The sequence below is a fragment of the Mesoplodon bidens genome (genome assembly GCF_964165515.1).
Source record: "Mesoplodon bidens genome assembly, chromosome: 2".
Lineage (NCBI taxonomy): Eukaryota > Metazoa > Chordata > Mammalia > Artiodactyla > Ziphiidae > Mesoplodon > Mesoplodon bidens.
Window position 1 is genome coordinate 142,529,155 of NC_138177.1, and position 21,666 is coordinate 142,550,820.

The 21,666-nt window shown below is 38.8% G+C and overlaps 1 protein-coding gene across 2 annotated transcripts in view; it reads right to left on the reverse strand.

Annotated features, from left to right (window-relative positions):
• ZYG11B (zyg-11 family member B, cell cycle regulator) overlaps positions 1–21,666 on the reverse strand; it is a gene marked incomplete at its 5' end in the record, with an annotated part of 147,674 nt that overhangs the window by 64,248 nt on the left and 61,760 nt on the right. The window contains one exon of one of the 2 annotated variants that reach the window (XM_081223092.1): positions 182–271. In XM_081223092.1, the coding sequence (XP_081079218.1) occupies positions 182–271 (90 nt within the window). Of the gene's footprint in view, positions 1–181; positions 15,150–21,666 lie in introns of those variants that run through there. The other variant, XM_081223093.1, reaches the window with a different exon arrangement.

The window sequence follows — 21,666 nt, forward strand, 5'->3', positions numbered from 1 at the left end:
CATGCACTTCCCTTAAAAGGCAGAAGCCTGGCAGGGGCTCAGCCTCTTCAGACTTTACCCCCGCGTCGGTCAAACGAGCCAACAAATGCCTCAGCACAGTCCCCGACGACTCGCCGCGCTCGCCAGGGGCCTGGCGTCCCGCCTAGGCTCGCGTTCCCCCCTCCCCCTCCCCGGTGCTCACCTGCGCCACGCCGCAGCCCAGGACTTCCTTCTGAGCGTCCGGAGGGACGATGGTCCGGGGCGAGAGGCCTGGGTGCAAGAAGTGAACCATTGCGACCCCCGCCTGCTAGGCGTCGAGGAGAGAGCGGCCGTCGAGCGGGGCCCGGATGCCGCGAGAGGTGGTCTCGACCGACACCGGAAAGCAGCTAAACTGCGCCCGCTCGGCGGGCAGGCACTCAGCGCCGGTGCGGAAGGTTTGGGCTTTTGAAACGCTCAGCGTGGCGACGCGCACTCCTCCGCCGCAGACCCCGCCCCCAGGACGGCGTTCCCCACCCACACCGGAGTCGACCACCCCTCCACGCCTTGAGGGCGCAGCCGCCCTCCTTCCGCCTTCTTGACGCCTCAGAGACCACCTTAGGCCTGCCGAACCACTCACCCAACTCCTACACATCCCTCTGAGACCGTCTCCCTCCAACCGACACCATAGGGCTAGGTACCACATTCCTGTCGCCGGTCAAAGGCATGGCCACCGACCAGCTCTGTGGAGTTGGGAAATAGAATATGGTGGGCCCTCCTTGTCCCCAGGGACATTGGTTTCAGGATCCACCATATGCAAATCCTCTGAAACTGAAGTACCTTATATAAAATGGTGTAGTATTTGCATATAACCTAGGCACCTCGTCCCCTATATTTCAAATCACCTCTAGAGTGCTTATACTAACTAATACAATGTAAATGCTGTGTAAATAGCTGGTACTGGCAAATTCAACTTTTGCTTTTTGAAATTTTATGGAATTTTTTTCTGAACATCTTCCATAGAGGTTGAATCCAGGGATGGAGAGCCCATGGATAAGGAGGAATGATTGTATATATATTTTTTAATTATTTATTTATTTATGGCTGCATTGGGTCCTCGTTGCTGGGCACAGGCTTTCTCTAGTTGCGGCGAGCGGGGGCTACTCATTGCGGTGGCTTCTCTTGTTAAGGAGCACGGGCTCTAGGGCGTGCAGGCTTCAGTAGTTGTGGCTCACAAGCTCTAGAGCACAGTCTCAGTAGTTGTGGCGCACAGGCTTAGTTGCTCCGCGGCACGAGGTATCCTCCCAGTCCAGGGATCGAACCTGTGTCCCCTGCATTGGCAGCACAGGCGGATTCTTAACCACTGCACCACCAGGGAAGCCCCTACATTTTTGAAATATATTTTTTAAAGTCCTTTCTCCTACAAATCTGGCAACAGCACCTCTCTTATATCAGACCTCTGTTTCAACTTCTACTGACATTGGATGAATCAAATATCAAAACCACTTCTGATCTAGTAAGTACACAAACTGAACTGCTCAGCTTTCTTGTGACGTAAAAAGTATGGAGAAGACCCTTCTAACCTGCTCCAAGAAAGAAACCCTGAGAGAGAGTAGTGAATTAGTACACTTTAGCTAATTTAAGAGAAAATATGTCTTGGAAACGGATAGTTACTAAGAGTAGGAGGCTTGGATTTGAATCCTGCTTTGGAATGCCTGCTCAGCCACCAGGCCTACTAACTTGTGAACCTTGGACAAGGTGTTTTTCTCTGAAGCTCAACTTCCCCATCAGTAAAATGGGATGAGAATGCCTTATCTCACAGGGTTAATGTAAGGATTAAATAAGATAATGTATGTAGGGAGTTCCCTGGTGGTCTAGTGGTTAGGATTCCACGCTTTCACTGCCATGGTCCAGGTTCAATCCCTGGTAGGGGAACTGAGATCCCTCAGCTGCACGGCAAAAAAAAAAAAAAATAGAAAAAAAAAAGATTATGTAAAACACATGAAAATGAGTAATGGAACAAGTCCTTGATAAGCAGATTCAAATATTAAAGTTATTTTTCAAGTTCAAATAGCTGCAAAATGCATTCCTTTCACATTTATTCTTTTATTTAATCCTCATACAAATAGAAATCCCAGGCCTTAGGTATCTCCATTTTACCCATAGAGAAACTGAACTACCTGAGGGATTGAACAGACAAGTTAAATTTTACCTACCTGATGAGTGGAAAACCTGGGAGTCAAAGCTGAGTTTTCTAAATCCAAATCCAATCAATATTCTTTTTTTAATTTAATTTTTATTTTAGATTGGACTATAGTTGACTTACAATGTTGTGTTAGTTTCAGGTATACTTTTTTAAATTTAATTTTTATTTTATATTAGAGTACATTAAATGGACTATTTCCTAACTTCTATCCTCAACTCTCCAACACCTCTTCCCCCAACCATACTGTCAGTTTCCTCTTTCACTGAAAAAAGAAAAGAATCAAAAAGAACATTCCAAGCTCCCCCCATCACATCTACCCACCTACCAGTATAGGCTCTCTGTCTTTGCATTCCCCCCTATTACTATGAACTATTTATACCCTTATCTAAGGCCAACTCTGGACTTGTGCAATAGATCTCATCTTCTCTTGCTTAGTCAAAGACATCATCCAGCAACATCCTTTCTTTCTCCTGAATTATCATTTTTCCCCCTCCTTCTTGGATCATTCCCACCAGCTGATATTTTTCCCATAATTTAAAAAAAACAAAAAACACTTCTTTTGACCTAATTTCCCTATTCAGGTATTGCCCTCACATCTCTTCCATCCTTTAGAGCAAAACTTATCCAAAATGTGGTCTGCACTTGCTGTCTCCAATTTTTCTCTTACCATTTTCTTTCACCTCTGCCACTCTACTAACCGTTCTTGTCAACTTCAAAGTTGCTAAATTCAGTTGTCACTCCTCTCTCATCTTATTTGTTCAGCAGCATTTGACCCAAGTGATCATTTCTTCTTCCCTAAAATACTTACTTCATTTGGCTTCCAGGATGCATCTTCTCCGCCTCCTCCTCCTCGCCTTCTTCCTTCTTCTTTCTCTTCTCCTCCTACCTCATTGTCTGCTCCTTCTCATCCTCTTGATTTCTCATCACCCAGAATTCTAAATCTTTGTGTACCCCCAAGACTCAGTACTTATATACCTCTTCTCTATCCATTCTCTCTTACTTGTGGTAATTTCATCTAGTTTCATAACTAAAAGAAATCTATATGCTGATATATCCCTATTTTATGTGTCTATCCTGTACCTTGCTTTTGAACTTCAGACTGATACATCCAGCTGTCTATTCAACATATTCATCTGGTTATCAAAGTAGCCTTAATGTGTCCAAAAGTAAACTCCTGTTGTCCTCCCCCTAACCTGCTTTTCCTGCCAGTCTTTCCTTTTTCAGTATATGGCAACTCCTTCCTTTCAGTTGCTCATGACAAAAACATTGGAAATAATTTTTAACTCCTCTTTTATTCTTATATCCCATATCCTACCTCTTAGGAAATCCTATTGACTGTGTCTTCAAAATATATCCAGAGACTCTTTATGTCTTATCTCTTCTACTGCTACCCTGGTCCAAGCCCCTGTCATAACCCACTTGGATTCTTACGATATCCTCCTATCTGGTTTCCCAGCTTCCAGCCTATTTTCATTAAAATCTATTCTCAACATAGCAGTTAGAGTGATCACTTTAAACAATCATGTCACCCTTCTACTCAAAACTATCTCCAATAGCTTCCCATCTCAGGCAGAATTTAAAAATTCGTAAGGATGGTGCTCTACAAGGTTCTACATAATCTGTTCTTTCCACACCCTTCTCTCACCTTATCTTCTGCCACTCTCTCCTTTGTTTATTCTACTCCAGCACTATTGGACTCCTTGTTACCCTCATGGATGTCTCTCTTACTTCCTTCAAGTTTTTGCTCAAATGTTGCCAAGTTTTTGCTCAGGACTTACATTAAATAGCAATCCTCACCACCATCACCACACCCTCCCCATACTTCTTGTCCCGTTTGTCCTGCCTTTATATTTAACGTTGTCATGCTGTATATTTATTTTGTTTCTGTTTATCTTCTGCTCCCTCCCACTAGGAAAAAAATATAAGCCACATGAGGGCAAGGACTTTGGTATCCCCAGGCCTAAAACAATGCCTAACTTATAGAAGGTGGTCAATAATACTAGTTGAAAAAAATGCATGAAATGGCTACCTGGAAAAAATGAATTGTAGTTGTAAAAGGAAGTTTGTCTCCAAAATCAGAGGCAAAGTTGCAGCTATTCAGAGAAGGGCAAATTTTTGTGACAAACTTTGCCTCCACCTCTTCTTCCCCTAATCTCCTCTATGCCCATCCGCTACTTATTCTCCAGTTTTCCACTTCAATTTAACAGTTTCTGAGGATTTAGTTCATGCTCCTAATTGACCCATTACCAGACTCATCCCTTCCAGTCTTTTACCCACCTAAAATGAGTATTCTACCTAAAACACAAATCTGATCACGTTTCTCCCCAGTTTAAAACACTTCCATGGATCCCCATTTTCCTCAGAATAAAATCCAAACATCTTAGGATGGTTTTAGATGGTCCTTCATGATCTGGCTCCTGGTTACATCTCTAGTTTAAACCCTCAGTATTCTCATTATAACATTATGTACTGGAACTTGCCTGGTGGTCCAGTGGGTAAGACTCCACACTCCCAATGCAGGGGGCCTGGGTTCGATCCCTGGTTGGGGAACTAGATCCTGCATGCATGCCCAACTAAGAAGTCCACATGCCGCAACTAAAGATTCCGTGTGCCGCAACTAAGACCGGGCGCAGCCAAAATAAATAAATAAATATTAAAAAAAAAATAGCTACTGGGCTTCCCTGGTAGAGCAGTGGTTGAGAATCCGCTTGCCATTGCAGGGGACACGGGTTCAATCCCTGGTCCGGGAAGATCTCACATGCCACGGAGCAACTAATCCCATGCACCACAACTACTGAGCCTGCGCTCTAGAGCCCGCAAGCCACAACTACTGAAGCCCACGCACCTGGAGCCTGTGCTCTGCACCAAAGAGAAGCCACCACAATGAGAAGCCCACACACCACAACGAAGAGTAGCCCCCACTCACTGCAACTAAAGAAAGCCCGCACACAGCAACAAAGACCCAATGAAGCCAAAAATAAATTTAAAAAAAAATTAGGTACTGAAATTGTTTCAGTTCTAGAAATGTATCTTTGCATTCATTGTTGTCCATGCCACCTCCCCCTACTAAGTAATTCCTATTAATCCTTCAGATCTCACTGAGATGTCACTTTCTTTAGAGAGCCTTCACTGACATGCCCCACCCTTTTCCTGAAAACTCTGAATAGGTAGGGGAAGGATAGTGCAGAAACATAGAAATTGGGAAGTTTCAAGAAATTAAACTTCTGAAATGAAATTAGAAAACCATAGTCAAGATTTCTTTAAATCATGGTTGGATTTCTTTAAGGACTTTGTAAAATTTCTTTAGCTTTGTTGGCATGAAGTATAGGGGAAAGATCATGAGCTCTGATGTCAAAAAAGCCTGAATTCAGATTCCATCTCCACCTTACCTTTGGGTAGTTACTTAACCTATAAGCCTCAGTTTCCTCTTCTGGAAAGTGAGATAAATAAAGAATAATACCAAACTTGCAGAATTTCAAAAACTAAGAGATTGTTGTCTAACACCCCATGTGTTATTTTTGTGTTCTCAAGTAGACAGGATGATCTCTAAGGGTCATTTGAAGTTCTGTGACTTTTTTTTTTTTTTTTTTTGCGGTATGCAGGCCTCTCACTGCTGTGGCCTCTCCCGTTGCGGCCATGGCTCACGGGCCCAGCTGCTCCGCGGCATGTGGGATCCTCCCAGACTGGGAGCATGAACCTGTGTCCCCTGCATTGGCAGGCGGACTCTCAACCACTGCGCCACCAGGGAAGCCTGAAGCTCTGTGACTTTGAGCAAGTCTTTGTCTCTTTCTGGGCATCAGAAACACAAAGACTAGCTACTAAGTCTTTGTCTTATCTATGTCTGTAGATTCGGTTTATTTCTCCTACTGTAGTGATCAGCAGTAAAACCTGTATTATCACAGAAAGAGCCTGCTTAGGAAACAAAGAAACTGGAACCACAGAGGAGTACAAATCATCAATGGCCCTAAAGAAAAGGTTGCCTCTATTTAGGGAGGGGCAGCCTAGAGTTCAGAGAGCCCTCTTGACTAGTCTCCTTCTTTACTAACTTAATTAGTAAAAGGTAACACACTGAAGTAGTGAACTTGAAGAAAGAGAAACCACTCCTGGGGAACCAAATTAACTAAGGAAATGGTTCCCTAAGGCTGATCCAAAGACTCGTGTTGTCTTTATCACAGGTGGTTATCAAAATGAGTAAAATGAGGACAAGTGATACATATAAAACTACATGCATCCATTTAAAGTACTGTCCTTTTTTTTTTTTTTTTTTTGCTGTACGCGGGCCTCTCACTGTTGTGGCCTCTCCCGTTGCGGAGCACAGGCTCCGGACGCGCAGGCTCACCGGCCATGGCTCACGGGCCCAACTGCTCCGCGGCATGTGGGATCTTCCCAGACCGGGGCACAAACCCGTGTCCCCTGCATCGGCAGGCGGACTCTCAACCACTGCGCCACCAGGGAAGCCCTAAAGTACTGTCCTTTATTCTGACATTATGTCTTCCTATTTATTGGTTTTAACGATTTTTTTTTTAATGAACTTACTGTGAACCCTGTTGGGAGGAAAAACTGCTCTACCAACTTAGGTCCGATTGTTGGAAGTGGAAGGAGACCTGTAAATTAACTGACAACAGATAAACCAGAGAAAAATTTATCACACACAGTGGAATATCCTACATAGAAAGTAACTCCTCGAACAGCTATGGGGAAAGGTTTACATACTGGCTTAGTAAGACAGGGGAGTTGGTTTAGGGCTTCAAAGGATGGAAAGTTATGAGTGTTGTTTGTACAGTTATTTGGAAATGTCCTGATGCCCAAGGTCAGTGCCTCTCTGATTGGAGACCTCCCTAGAAATGGGGTCTGTGGCAGATGACTCTCCTAAAGCTCTATACTAGTTAGATAAGCCATGTTCAGATGTTTTCACATTGAAGTAATCTCCATCTATATCAGTTTCATGGGTTGTTGGTCTCGTTAGCCCCATTATTTTGGGGAGGAAATTTTCTCCCCAAATTTGTAAAATCTTATGTTTTATTGTAAGAGCCACTACAATAATGACACTGAGGGCCAGTGAGGTTGAAAATCATAAACTTGGAAAGCTGTCAATGGTCTCCATTCTTTGAGACAGGCCAAAAGTGTGCATGGGAACGGCCTTAATTTAAATTGGATTGGGGATTGTCCTTAATGGTAAAATTGGTTTTTCCCCTTTATAGCACAGTGATTAAGAGTCTGACAGACCTAAGTCTCTGTGTGTGTGACTCTGAAACCTAATAACTTGTGACCTTGACAAAGTTATTTAATAGCTCACAATTTCCTTATCCATAAAATGTAATGATTACCTTCTTTACAAGGCTGTTGCAAGGCTTAGTTGAAAAAATATACATTAAAAAAAAATGCTTAGCATAGTGCTTGCTTCCATATATTTTCTGACTGCATTGGAATGTACTGAATAACTAATGCTATTTGAAATTGTAGACCCCTTACAATAGAATTTGGCACATAGTGGCAATTGATTGACCCCAAATCCTAAACTATAGTTGATCTGTTCCCATAGGTCTTTAAAAGAGAAGACTCTAAATCCATTGCTAGTACCCACAAACAATAATGTGGTTTATTTCATGAACCAGTTTCAGAGGGCTTTTGATTATACATTTCTCTTTTTATTCAAAGACATCACTACTGAGATTGTACAAAGCAGCAAAGATTCTTCAGAGTGGGGACGCTGGTGCTAAAACAGTGTCTAGGTTGAATCTACAAATTCCTCTACTTACTATCTGGGTGATGTGAGGCAAGTCATTTGACCTCACTAGGCTTCCCCTCATTTGTAAAATAGGGGATAATTATCTTCCCTTACAAGATGTTTGAGGGTTAAATACAGCACTTGGCTCATTACTCATAATCTATCCAATTTTGAAGGGCTTTATTTAGGACTGAATTGATGAGACCAAGAATTAGGTTAAAAATGTGTTTGGTAACTCCTTAATCTCCACATTCAAATATGACAATCACACTCTAGATACGTCATTGAAAATAGTTCCTTTTATAATGTGTTTTGATGTAAAGTAACAGGAGAGCTGGGGGGGGGGTTGTTTTTTTGTTCTTAGCTCTTATTGCCTCATCACAGTCTAGGAGAGACAGTCTTTAGTGACAGTCCTTGACTGAGTCATTGCAAGATGATTTTAAACAGCTGTCATACTGAATGCACAGGAGTAAGTAAGCCATTCTTCATCTGCAACATCTGGCCACTGGTGTCATTTTCCCAAACCTGCTGTGAAGTCTGGCTTCTGGAAGCCAAGAGCTCAGTGTGCCCACCCTATGACTTGCTCTTTTATAGGCTGAATTTTCAGCCTGCATTAAAATCTTAAATTATAAAAAGACAAAAATGATTAATGTGAGTGCTCATGGTTTCTGCCATTCACCTACTCCTCTCAATTTGAGGAGTTATGCAGTTACTCAGAGCTGTGCACTGGAGTCTTTTGATGCAGATTAAGAATGGGGAATAGGAGATGGAAAGATAATCAGGAGGAGAGGAAGAAATTTAAATTTAGCCAAGAGACTGGGTTGATCTACATAATAAAAACTGTGAGAAAGGGTGGGGAAGGGGAAGAATGGAGGAAGATTTGATTTTGTCTCTTTGAAGATAGGCTATAGACAACACAGCTCAACAACTTGTTTGGTTAAATATCGGCCAAAGGTATTTATCTTCCTCAATATGTATGGCCCATAGTAATACCATGTTAGTATTGAGTGAATTATTGGGACAATAAAAGGTTAAGAAAAGCTGGGCTTCCCTGGTGGCACAGTGGTTAAGAATCCGCCTGCCAATGCAGGGGACACGGGTTCAAGCCCTGGTCCGGGAAGATCCCACATGCCACGAGCAACTAATCCTGTGCGCCACAACTACTGAGCCTGTGCTCTAGAGCCCGCGAGCCACAACTACTGAGCCCACGCACCACATCTACTGAAGCCTGCGCACTCTAGAGCCTGTGCTCTGCAACAAGAGAAGCCACCGTAGTGAGAAGCCCGCACACCACAACAAAGAGTAGCCCCTGCTCGTGGCAACTAGAGAAAGCCCGTGCACAGCAACTAAGACCCACCAACACAGCCAAAACTAATAAATAAATAAACAAAAATAATAAAATAAATAAATTTTTTAAAAGCTAATTATTATAAAAATTATAATAAAACTACTATTAAAAACCCTATCACTCTAACATATCTAATCTCATGTTTGTATTTGTAGTGACCATTCATTAACAATTCTATAGCATCTAAACACTAATGTTGCCCTACACCATCTGTAAGGATGGTCAACCTCCACTTCTGACCATCTGGCGCATTCTTTTCTCTACCATTCATTTGATGTTTAATCACATATTGCCTAAGAGCTAAGCAATCTCATGCGATTATGCAATAATAGGGGGAGAGGGGACCCATTGGATTGTAAATTTGGAAATAAGAATTGTAATGCAGAGTCTGTTACTGACTTGCTGTGTGATTTGGGCAAGGTCATTTTACCTAAGACTTAGTTTCTTCAACTATAAAATGACGTTTCTGAAACTAAAGTCACTAAGAATTCTTCCTGGTCATGGGGTTCTTATATTATACTTTGTTTTTTGGTAACCTCCCTCACTAAATGCACTTATACAATATATATTATATCAGTTAATTGTCTCAATAGTTCTGTGAATGACTGTCAACCTAGATACGCTCTCTAGGAAGTGCTCTTGGGCTGTCTGATGGGTGCCCAGTCTGGATTAGGTATAGTCTCTGTGGCTTTATAACAAGTACCGTGGACTGGTCTGTAATACAATGTTATGTAATATTTATGTTTATTTGACACTTCCTCTTCTCCACAAAACTGTTAAGTTCTCTGAAGGATTTATAAATTATGCAAGTTCCAACACATAAATAGTACCTAGCATAGGTGTTTAATGAAATGAATGAATGGAGTTCCAGGTCCTGCAAAAAAATTAGAAATTTCTGCAGTAAAACCACTGGCCTTTTCCAGAAAGCAACTTACAAACAGATGACCAAGGAATCTGAATCTTGCAGCATTAGTTTTAAATTTTAAAGCAAATGCCCAGAATAAATGTAGACAAGACACACTTTACATAAAATTTGTAACATTTATTTAGGCAAAAAAAAAAAAAAAAATCCCCAAAACAAAAATCTGTATACACAACATTAATACCTAAGTGATGTCCTGATTTAAAACAGCATGATTCATGTACAGGACACTCCCATTCATCTGGCCACAGTAAGAACAGTGCCTTCAGTCCAGACAATTGACAACCTTTGAAATGTATACACATTACACTTTCCAATGAATTTTTCATATCCTTTGAAAGGAGTTAAACTCTTATATCAGAATTCAAGCAAAAGATAGCTTTTTCCATACTCACAAGTCAGTGAGAATTTGACAGTGGGAATTCTACAAAAGTCAGGGATTTAAAAATTTTATTCTTACAGATTATCTGAAAGTATAAATCTTGACATAACATCCTCCCACTTTTAAATGCTCTCAAGAATTTCCTGCTTTTATGAAAGTATGTCTCAGCTTTCATTAGCAAAGTAGCTTCTTGCTTCTAAGCTGATTAAAGTAAGCTTAAAAGAACCCAATTTGAACAATTTTCCAAAATAAGTTCAAAATTAAGCACATATTAATGAACTACATTTATGATTTCTCATAATTTGATAAATTTGGATTTTCTAAATATTCTCGATAGCCATTCTGTCTAGCTATGAAGTTAGGTTGTGCTGTCCAAAGGAGCTTTGCTTCATCCAGAGAAATGAGAAATAGCATTGATTTTCCCATAATTCACCAAAAAAAAATTGGAGGAGGGGAGAAACAGGCAGAGAAAGTTCTCTCTTAGGCTATCAATCAGTTAACGTAAGAATGTCTTAGGTTAAGATTTGGAAACCAAAGAATGCATAATTAGGAGTGTACATGTCACACAAAATCTATGAAATACTAAAAAGAGATAAAGCAATTACTCATTTAAAGCACACTCAGCAAAATTTCCTATCATACCGCTATTTTCATCACTGGATGAAGTCTGGATTTGCATTATTACTTAAATAAACAGTTTGTGAGTTAATACAAAAAATGAAAAATGTGTCAATACAAAGCAAGTGGTAAAATTTAAATATCCAGTATCCACACACAATCATTTGAAACTGCTACGATGGATTTGAGAGGGAAACCATAAGTTTGCAAACCTCTCTGTAAGCTATCTCGGAACACTACTCTGAAGCCCTAGCCATATAAAGCCCCCAAATAAGTAACATACAGATAAAACTGCCCATGTCAGCCAACAGTATGATACTGCCTTTAACTTACACCTTCAGTTTAATAATACTGTTTATATCAAGATAAAAGTTGCACAATAACCAAATAATGTAAACATACCATTAGAGGGCAGGAGAAGGGTGGGTTTCAACATATGCAACACAGTAAGTTTATTTTCCTGGCTACTCATGACCTCTTTTCAACCTTGGGTATTGCTGCACCTTGTTCTATGGGGGGACAGGGTGGGGTGTCAGGCATTTTAAAGCACTAAGCCAAAACCACAGTTCATTAATCGATTCTACCCTAATTTAGCACATAATGAACCATAATAAAATATGTTTTCATCAAAATGTGCTCCAAAGGTCTAGATGATGGCCTAATACTATCTTGAGCATGGCATAATTTAAAATATAGCCAAATGAAAGTGACTGGGGAGAAAAAGGGCCAACTCAAAAGGTCCCACTAGCAAGATCACCTTCCTAGGCTGGAAATACAGCACTGATATTTTAAAACATGAATCCTTGATTCTTTGGAAGCTTGCAAACAAAAGATATCATGAAATTAAGTTCCCATAGTTGCTTTGTGGGATTCACCTCTACCTTGGGTAATTCACTTAAATTGACTAGTGCCACTAAATGGCATTTCTGTCCAAGGGTGAGGAGCAGCAATATTTAAGGTCAATTCCTAGATCTGTGAGTCTGACATGACTTTTTAAATTCTCAACTAAGATCAGTAACCACTGAGTCCTTGGCCAGAGAGTAAATTAACCCCTTATTACTACTTGATTTGATTTATGTTCCTTTTCAACTGCAAAAGGAAAAAATGATTTTTTAGAGTATAAAGAGAACAGCAAAACGTACCTGATGGAAAGAATGAGATACCTTAATTATTTTTGCTCTAATTTCAGACTGTTCTTGTTTTACTCAATAATACCCACATGCATCATTATAGGTTAAAAAGTCTAATTCCATTTCCTTTTTCCTTTAGTAGATCTAAACCTTGCTGTTGCTTGTGGACTGATGTAGTGATAATTTGCAATATCTGAGCACACCAATGATTTGAGCAATGAGTGGTTCAACCCTAGTCTAAATTGTGCTTGAAGCAGCACCTCTAAGCCACTGAAGAGGTAACCCTTGAAGGCACCAAGTTCTGTTACATTCTAGTGTACAAATGCAAATAGGAGGCCTAATAGATTCTTTCTGTAGAGACAGGCCAGTTACACCTCATAATTTCAATTTATATATATATGTATATATACATATACATATACATATATACTGTATTGTAGCCAGATTCAAGACCTTATAGACAATTCAGTGCCATAATTAGATACATAATTTTAAGAGCCATCCCAACCACAAAGGCACTAAAATTTTTATATATTTGGGATGTGCCTAATTATTTTGCTTTTAAGACTCAAAAGTATCTGGCCATTAGCAGTGCTCAAAGTAGTAAATTTCAATTTCAATTTAAATATATTTGAGTCTTCATCTATCAACAAGTTATTCTGAGTAATGAAGGGATTTATTGTTTTCCATACATTTTTAGCCATTTTTGAAAACAATTTATAAAGACAAAAACCTAGGATTAGCCTAGAAGGAACATGTACTTTTGTCTTGAATAGGATACAATAGAAACTTGAAGCCAAACTTCTCAAATAGGCTTTTCCTTAACTACACAAGCTAGAAGACCTAGAAATGGTCTACATAGCTAGCGACTCCAAGCTTTTGTAGACCATCCTATTTTCTACATTTTGCCTTAGATATTTAAGACCCAGAAAAAAGGGGGAATTTTTAAAAGAATTTTCCATTTCCTCTGAAATAGAAATAATCTGTGAAAATTTATCTCACACCTATAAAAATTCCTTAAACAGGTTAAGTCAGAATTAACCCACAATTTAATATGGTTTTTAATGATTCTAAATATCTATTTTCATTTAGTTTAAGTTTTCACTCCTGTGAAGGAGTACCAAATAATTCAAGTATGACTACTGCGATAGTGGTATGAAATGTGTATGTCAAAAACATTATCAGAATACTAATAAGCCAGCTCCTTTCTAAATAAAAATGCTTCTGAATAATCACCATGATTTTAAATGTATTATTTAAAATCTCTATTGAAAACATTTTGGCCATCTATGAAAAAGATGCAGTCATCTAAGACTGCAGGTTAACTTTATTCACAAACTAAAATTTAAGATGGATACTCTGGTTTCTCTTTAGATCGTATAAATCTTTCACCTTTTTTTTTGTTTAATGGAAAATAACTCTCTTGGTGACTTGCTGCCTCCCAACTGCCGTTATTGATAACCGATTCTTTACTCTACTGTAACAACTCTCTTAAAGGAAAGGCAACTGTCTAAAAAATTACCCATCACCAAATATTTCCTTTTATGCACTGCAACTAGAATCATTACATTTAACAATAGTCTAATTCTTCTTGTTTACTTTTGGCAGTGAGATGTGGATATCCTTCCCCAACATGAAAATATTAAGATACATGTAGTCTTAAACAAAAGAAAATTAACTTCTCATGGCCAAATTTACTGTTGTTAATTGTATTTTAAGTGAGCAGGTAATACCATGTATAGTCTCTATTCCACTGAACAAAAATGACTTTGAAATAGAGGGAAAAGGATGGTCTGTTTGAGCAAGAGACAATTTTTGTAAAATTCACATTTTCACAACAATATGACATAAAGAAATTCAGACAGTTAATCTCTAATGCAGAATGCTGTAATATTTTATACTGTGGTGCTTGGGGAAATATTTCTAGAGAGTAACCAGCAGTCTGCGTAGGAAGCAGCAGCCCATGCCTCCAGGAATAAATACGAACAAGCTACTGTGCAATGCCTCAGGAGAGGTGGGCTCCAGAAGATTAGCCAGTCCCAGTTTAAAAACTATATACCACAAGAGCAGACCTTTTCCCAGTTCCTAAACTCTATTTTCCCTTAGTAGTTTTTCTTTTTAATGTATTTTCTGCCAGCTGTCTGGGCACCAGCCAATGAGTAGCTTTCACAAGGAGAGGACTCAGATTTCCATTCTTTCACACTAAGAAGGACATCTTATAAAAGATACACAGAGAATAAAGGCATTTTATACAGAAGCAATATAAAATTTACAACTGAAGTAGTGCCATAAATCAGGTTAACAGCTTATTTAAAGCTGCAAATTGACTGAAGGGACTTTAAGATAAGGAAAGTCTGGCCTAAGGGTCCGTGCAAACTTCCTCATAAAACTGTAGAATTTTAAGCACAAGTAAGTTCAAACACTGAAGGATGTGGAAATTTTCCTAAAAGGCAATGATGAAGGAAGAGACTCTTCTCATCTGATAAGTCAAAAATCACAAGACAAATCAAAGACTGTTCACATGGGCAGTACTGTACATTATCAATCCCATACTCACTTTATGACTCTTGCTGTAGAAACCCCCAAAACATCAGAGAGGGTAAGATATTCCAAGTGAACCTAACACAAAAAGAATTTCTGTGATTCAATTATCCAATTACCTATAGCTATCAGTTAAGTCTGGCCTGGGGCTGCTTTTTACAGGGAGGTGGTCTTCCATGGCGTACAATGTGTTTCTCTAAGCTGTCCAGAATGGCCACAGCAATCTGTTGGACATGAGGATCAGTCTGTTCATGTTCTTTGATGTTGTATAAATGCTGCAATCCTCCTTCCTCAATCAGCATGCTGCAATACCTTGAGGCTGAAAGAAAATAGGAGAAAGAGCTTTCCTTAAAAAACTTAGTTTGTTTTTTTGTGGAATAATTTTTATTTTTTTGCTTAAATTTAAGCTGTTTTGTTATTGCTCACTAACATAAGTTAGAGCTTGAAAAATATCTCTGTAATGATGTTATGCCTACACTACAAGGCCCACACATAGATCATAGATAATACACATACCATTATATATATATATATATATTATACATTATATAAAAATCATAACCATAAGACATAGACAATCTTCTTTGACCTCAAATCATGAGTAAGATGGGTACTGTTACACTTTTATGCATTTCCTATGTTAAAAAAAAAATTGAGGGCTTCCCTCGGGGCGCAGTGATTAAGAATCCGCCGGCCAATGCAGGGGACACAGGTTCGAGCTCTGGTCCAGGAAGATCCCACATGCCGCAGAGCAACTAAGTCCGTGTGCCACAACTACTGAGCCGGCGCTCTAGAGCCCGTGAGCCACAACTACTGAGCCCACTCGCCTAGTGCCTGTGCTCTGCAACAAGAGAAGCCACCGCAACGAGAAGCCCGCGCACCGCAACGAAGAGTAGCCCCCAATTGTTGCAACTAGAGAAAGCCTGCATGCAGCAACGAAGACCCAACGCAGCCAAAAATAAATAAATAAATAAAATTTAATAGCAGTGATGTTGTACATGCAGTATTCATTATTTTTAAATATATTTTTTCCTTTTGCCTTTTTCTTACACATGCCTTTTAAAGTTTATTTTTTTAGCTTTAGTCATATTTATTACAGTCTAATTTACACACAATAAAACGCACCTAATTTAATCTATAGTTTTATGAGTTTTGCCAAATGTATACACTTGTGTAACCACCAACACAATCAGGATATGGAATATTTTCAACAACTAAAAAGTTTCCTTGTGCACCTTTGAAGTCAATCTCCCCTACACCCCTCATCCCAGGTAACCACTGTTCTAACTTCTGTGATATAGACTTTTGCCTACAACTTCATATAAATGGACAGCATGTAACCTTTTGTGTCTGTCTACTTTTGCTCAGCATGATGTTTTTGAGATGTTTCCAAGTTGTTACCTGTATGTAATCTTTTTTTGTTGTTTTAAGCTGAGAAGTATTCCACTGCATTGAATACGTCACATGTTTTTAATGTTATTGTACTGATGGACATTTGTTGGATGTTCTCTCTCCCTGAGCATTTCATTACAATGACTAAAAATGCTATAATCATTCTTCCACAAGTTTTTTGGGAACTTTTCATTTCCTGGATCTTGAGAAAATACCTAAAATGATGGGCAAATGCTAAATGTATGTTTATTTATTTTTATTTTTTTATTTTATTTTTGAATTTTATTTTTTTTATACAGCAGGTTCTTATTAGTTGTCCATTTTATACACATCAGTGTACACGTGTCAATCCCAATCTCCCAATTCATCACACGCCCATCCCTCCCACCACCACTTTCCCCACTTGGTGTCCATACATTTGTTCTCTACGTCTGTGTCTCAATTTCTGCCCCGCAAACCGGTTCATCTGTACCATTTTTCTAGGGTCCACACATATGCGTTAATATACAATATTTGTTTTTCTCTTTCTGACTTACTTCACTCTGTATGACAGTCTCTAGATCCATCCATGAATGTATGTTTAAGTTTATAAGAAATCACCAAATTGTTTTCTGAAATGGTTGTATAATTTTTCATTCCCATCAGCAATGAATGAGAAAGTTGCTTCATGTCCTCATCAACACTTGTCATTGTCCATCTTTTTGATTATAGGCAGCCTTCCTATCAGGTGTAAAGTGGCTTACATCTCACTGTGGCTTTAATTTATATTTTCTAATGACTAATGATGCTGAACTTTTTTTTGCCATCATGACAGTATCTTTATTTTTTTAATTTAATTAATTTAATTTTTTGGCCACGCCCTGTGGCATGCGGGATCTTAAGTTCCCCGACCAGGGATCAAACCTGTGCCCCGTGCAGGGGAAGCATGGAGTCTTAACCACTGGACCACCAGGGAAGTTCTGAACCTCTTTTGATGTGCTTATTGGCCATTTGTATAATTTCTTTGAAGAAATGTCTATTCGGATCCTTTGCTAATTTTTAAACTGGGTTATTTTCCTTTTTACTATTGTGTTTATATATTCTGAAAACAACCTCTCATCAGGTATATAATTTGCAAATATTTTCAACCGTTCTGAGAGTCGTCTTTTCACTTTCTTGATGGTGTCCTTTAAAGCACAAAAGTTTTAAAATTTTTTATTAAATTCAATTAAACTAGTTCTCTTTTGTCACATGCTTTTGGTGTCCTATATAAGAAATCATTGCTTAATCCAACATCATAAAGATTTATACCTATGTTTTCTTTTAAAAGTTTTATATGCTTATGTATATGTAAATGTAGGTCTTATACTTAGGCCTGTAATCCATTTTTGAGTTAATTTTTGTATATGGTATGAGGTAAGGGTCAAAGTTCTTTCTTTTACATGTGCCTACTCAGTCTTCCCAGCACCATTTGTTTAAAAACCTGTTCTTTCTCCACTGAATTGTCTTGGCACCCTTGTCAAAAATCAATTAACCATAGATGCATGGTTATTTTTGGACTCCCAATTCTATTGCATTGATCTATACATCTATCCTAATGATGTTGAGCATCTTTTCATGTGCTTATTTGCCATCTGTAAATCTTTGGTGAAAAGTCTGTTCAACTCTTTTGTCCATTTTCTTGTATTGTTTTCTTATCATTAAGTTTTGAGAGTACATGGTATATTTTGAACACAAACGCTTTATCAGACATGTGATTTGAAAATTTTGACCCAGTATGTGCACTGACTTTTCATTTTCTTGACAATGTCTTTCAAAAAGCTGAAGTCCTTAAGTTTGATTTGTTCACGTCCAATTTAGCAGGCTTTTCTTTTTCTTTTTCTTTTTTGGCTGCTCCGTGTGGCTTGCGGGATCTTACTTCCCCAACCAGGGATTGAACCCACATGCCCTGCAGTGGAAGTGTGGAGTCTTAACCACTGGACTGCCAGGAAAGTCCCTAGTTTTTTCTTTTGTAGATCATACCTTTGTGCATATTTAAGAATTTGATCTCAATAGATGCAGAAAAAGCTTTTGACAAAATTCAACACCATTTATGACAAAAACCCTCCAGAAAGTAGGCATAGAGGGAACTTTCCTCAACATAATAAAGGCCATATATTACAAACCCACAGCCAACATCATTCTCAATGGTGAAAAACTGAAACCATTTCCACTAAGATCAGGAAGAAGACAAGGTTGCCCACTCTCACCACTATTACTCAACATAGTTTTGGAAGTTTTAGCCACAGCAATCAGAGAAGAAAAATAACAGGAATCCAAATCGGAAGAGAAGAAGTAAAACTGTCACTGTTTGCACATGACACGATACTATACATAGAGAATCCTAAACATGCTACCAGAAAACTACTAGACCTAATCAATGAATTTGGTAAAGTAGCAGGATACAAAATTAATGCACAGAAATCTCTTGCATTCCTATACACTAATGATGAAAAATCTGAAAGAGAAATTAAGGAAACACTCACATTTACCATTGCAACAAATAAAATACCTAGGAATAAACCTACCTAAGGAGACAAAAGACCTGTATACAGAAAACTGTAAGACACTGATGAAAGAAACTAAACATGACACAAACAGATGGAGAGATATATCATGTTCTTGGATTGGAAGAATCAACATTGTGAAAATGACTATACTACCCAAAGCATTCTACAGGTTCAATGCAATCCCTATCAAACTACCAATGGCATTTTTCACAGAACTAGAACAAAAAATTGAATAATTTGTATGGGAACACAAAAGACCCAGAATAGCCAAAGCAATCTTGAGAAATAAAAACGGAGCTGGAGGAATCAGGCTCCCAAACTTCAGACTATACTACAAAGGTACAGTAATCAAGACAGTATGGTACTGGCACAAAAACAGAACTATAGATCAATGGAACAGGATAGAAAGCCCAGAGAGAAACCCACACACCTATGGTCACCTTATCTTTGATAAAAGAGGCAAGGATATACAATGGAGAAAAGACAGTCTCTTCAATAAGTGGTGCTGGGAAAACTGGACAGCTACATGTAACATAATGAAATTAGAACACTCCCTAACACCATACACAAAAATAAACTCAAAATGGATTAAAGACATAAATGTAAGGTCAGACACTATAAAACTCTTAGAGGAAAACATAGGCAGAACACTCTAAGACATAAATCACAGCAAGATCCTTTTTGACCCACCTCCTAGAGAAATGGAAATCAAAACAAAAATAAACAAATGGGACCTAATGAAATTTAAAAGCTTTTGCACAGCAAAAGAAACCATAAACAAGACGAAAAGACAACAGTCAGAATGGGAGAAAACATTTGCAAACAAAGTAACTGACAAAGGGTTAATCTCCAAAATATACAAGTAGCTCAGGCAGCTCAATAACAAAAAAACAAACAACCCAATCCAAAAATGGGCAGAAGATCTAAACAGGCATTTCTCCAAAGAAGATATACAGATTGCCAACAAACACATGAAAGGATGCTCAACATCACTAATCATTAGAGAAATGCAAATCAAAACTACAGTGAGGTATCACCTCACACCAGTCAGAATGGCCATCATCAAAAAATCTACAAACAGTAAATGCTGGAGCGGGTGTGGAGTAAAGGGAACCCTCTTGCACTGTTGGTGGCAATGTAAACTGATACAGCCACTATGGAGAACAGTATGGAGGTTCCTTAAAAAACTAAAAATAGAACTACCATACGACCCAGCAATTCCACTACTGGGCATATACCCTGAGAAAATCATAATTCAAAAAGAGTCATGTACCACAATGTTCACTGCAGCTCTATTTACAATAGCCAGGACATGGAAGCAACCTAAGTGTCCATTGACAGATGAATGGATAAAGAATATGTGGCACATATATACAATGGAATATTACTCAGCCATAAAAAGAAATGAAACTGAGTTATTTGTAGTGAGGTGGATGGACCTAGAGACTGTCATACAGAGTGGCGTAAGTCAGAAAGAAAAACAAATACCGTATGCTAAGACATATATATGGAATCTAAAAAAAAAAAGTGGTTCTGAAGAACCTAGGGGCAGGACAGGATAAAGATGCAGACATAGAGAATGGACTTGAGGACATGGGGTGGGGGAAGGGTAAGCTGGGACGAAGTGAGAGAGTGGCATGTACATATATACACTACCAGATGTAAAAAAGATAGCTAGTGGGAAGCAGCCGCATAGCACAGGGAGATCAGCTCCATGCTTTGTGTCGTGTCCATCTAGAGGGGTGAGATAGGGAGGGTAGGAGGGAGATGCAAGAGGGAGCAGATATAGGGATATATGTACATGTATAGCTGATTCTTTGTTATACTTTGTTATACAGCAGAAACTAACACACCATTGTAAAGCAATTATACTCCAATAAAGATGTTTAAAAAAAAAAGAATCTGCCTAAGACAAGGTTACAAATATTTTGTCACATTTTCCTCTTGACACTTTTAATAGTTTTTGGTTTCATATTTAGACTTATGATCAATTAAGAGTTAAATTTTTAAAAATTATTTATTTTGGCTGTGCCAGGTCTTAGGTGCAGCATGCAGGATCTTTGTTGTGGCATGAGGGATCTTTAGTTGTGGCATGTGGGCTTCTTAGTTGTGACATGTGGACTCTTAGTTGCAGCATGCATGCAGGATCTAGTTCTCCATCCAGGGATCAAACCTGGACTCCCTGAACTAGGAACTTGGAGTCTTAGCCAATGGATCACCAGGGAAGTCCTAAGAGTTAACTTCTGTATACAAGGTATGAATCAAAGTTCTTTTTTTTTTTTTTTGCAGATAGAGATACACTTGATGCAGTACTGTTTGTTGAAAAGACTCTTATTTCTCTATTGAATTGCTTTGAACTTATGTCAAAAACTAACTAACCATATGTGTATAGGTCTGTTTCTGTACTCTCTATTCTGGTCCTTTGAACATTCTTTGTCTATGTTTATGCCTGGACTTCCAATTGGAGTCTGAAGTGAGGGCAGTTTTGTGGGACTCAGCCCTTAACTTGTGGAATCTGACACTATCTCCAGGTAAATAGTGTCAGAATTGAACTAAATTTGTAGGAGACCCAGTCAGTGTCAGCTGAGAAATGGAGAACTTTTTGGTGGGATGTGGAAAAAACACATATCAGAATTGGTGTCAGAAGTGGGATTTGCTATCCTGGTCCTGGCTTATGGAAACATGTGGTTAGGGAACAGAAAGGATAAAAAGGTGAGGGATAAGGAACCTTTGGTTCTTGGGTGGCTACTCCATGATGTGGAGTAGCAGCTGTGCTGCAATCAGTTACTAACAGTAAAAGTTACCAATGGAATTTATTTTTTTATTTATGTTTTTAAGAGTTTTGTTAAATGTTTGTTTTTATTTATATATATATTATTTATTTATTTTTGCTGTACGGGGGCCTCTCACTGTTGT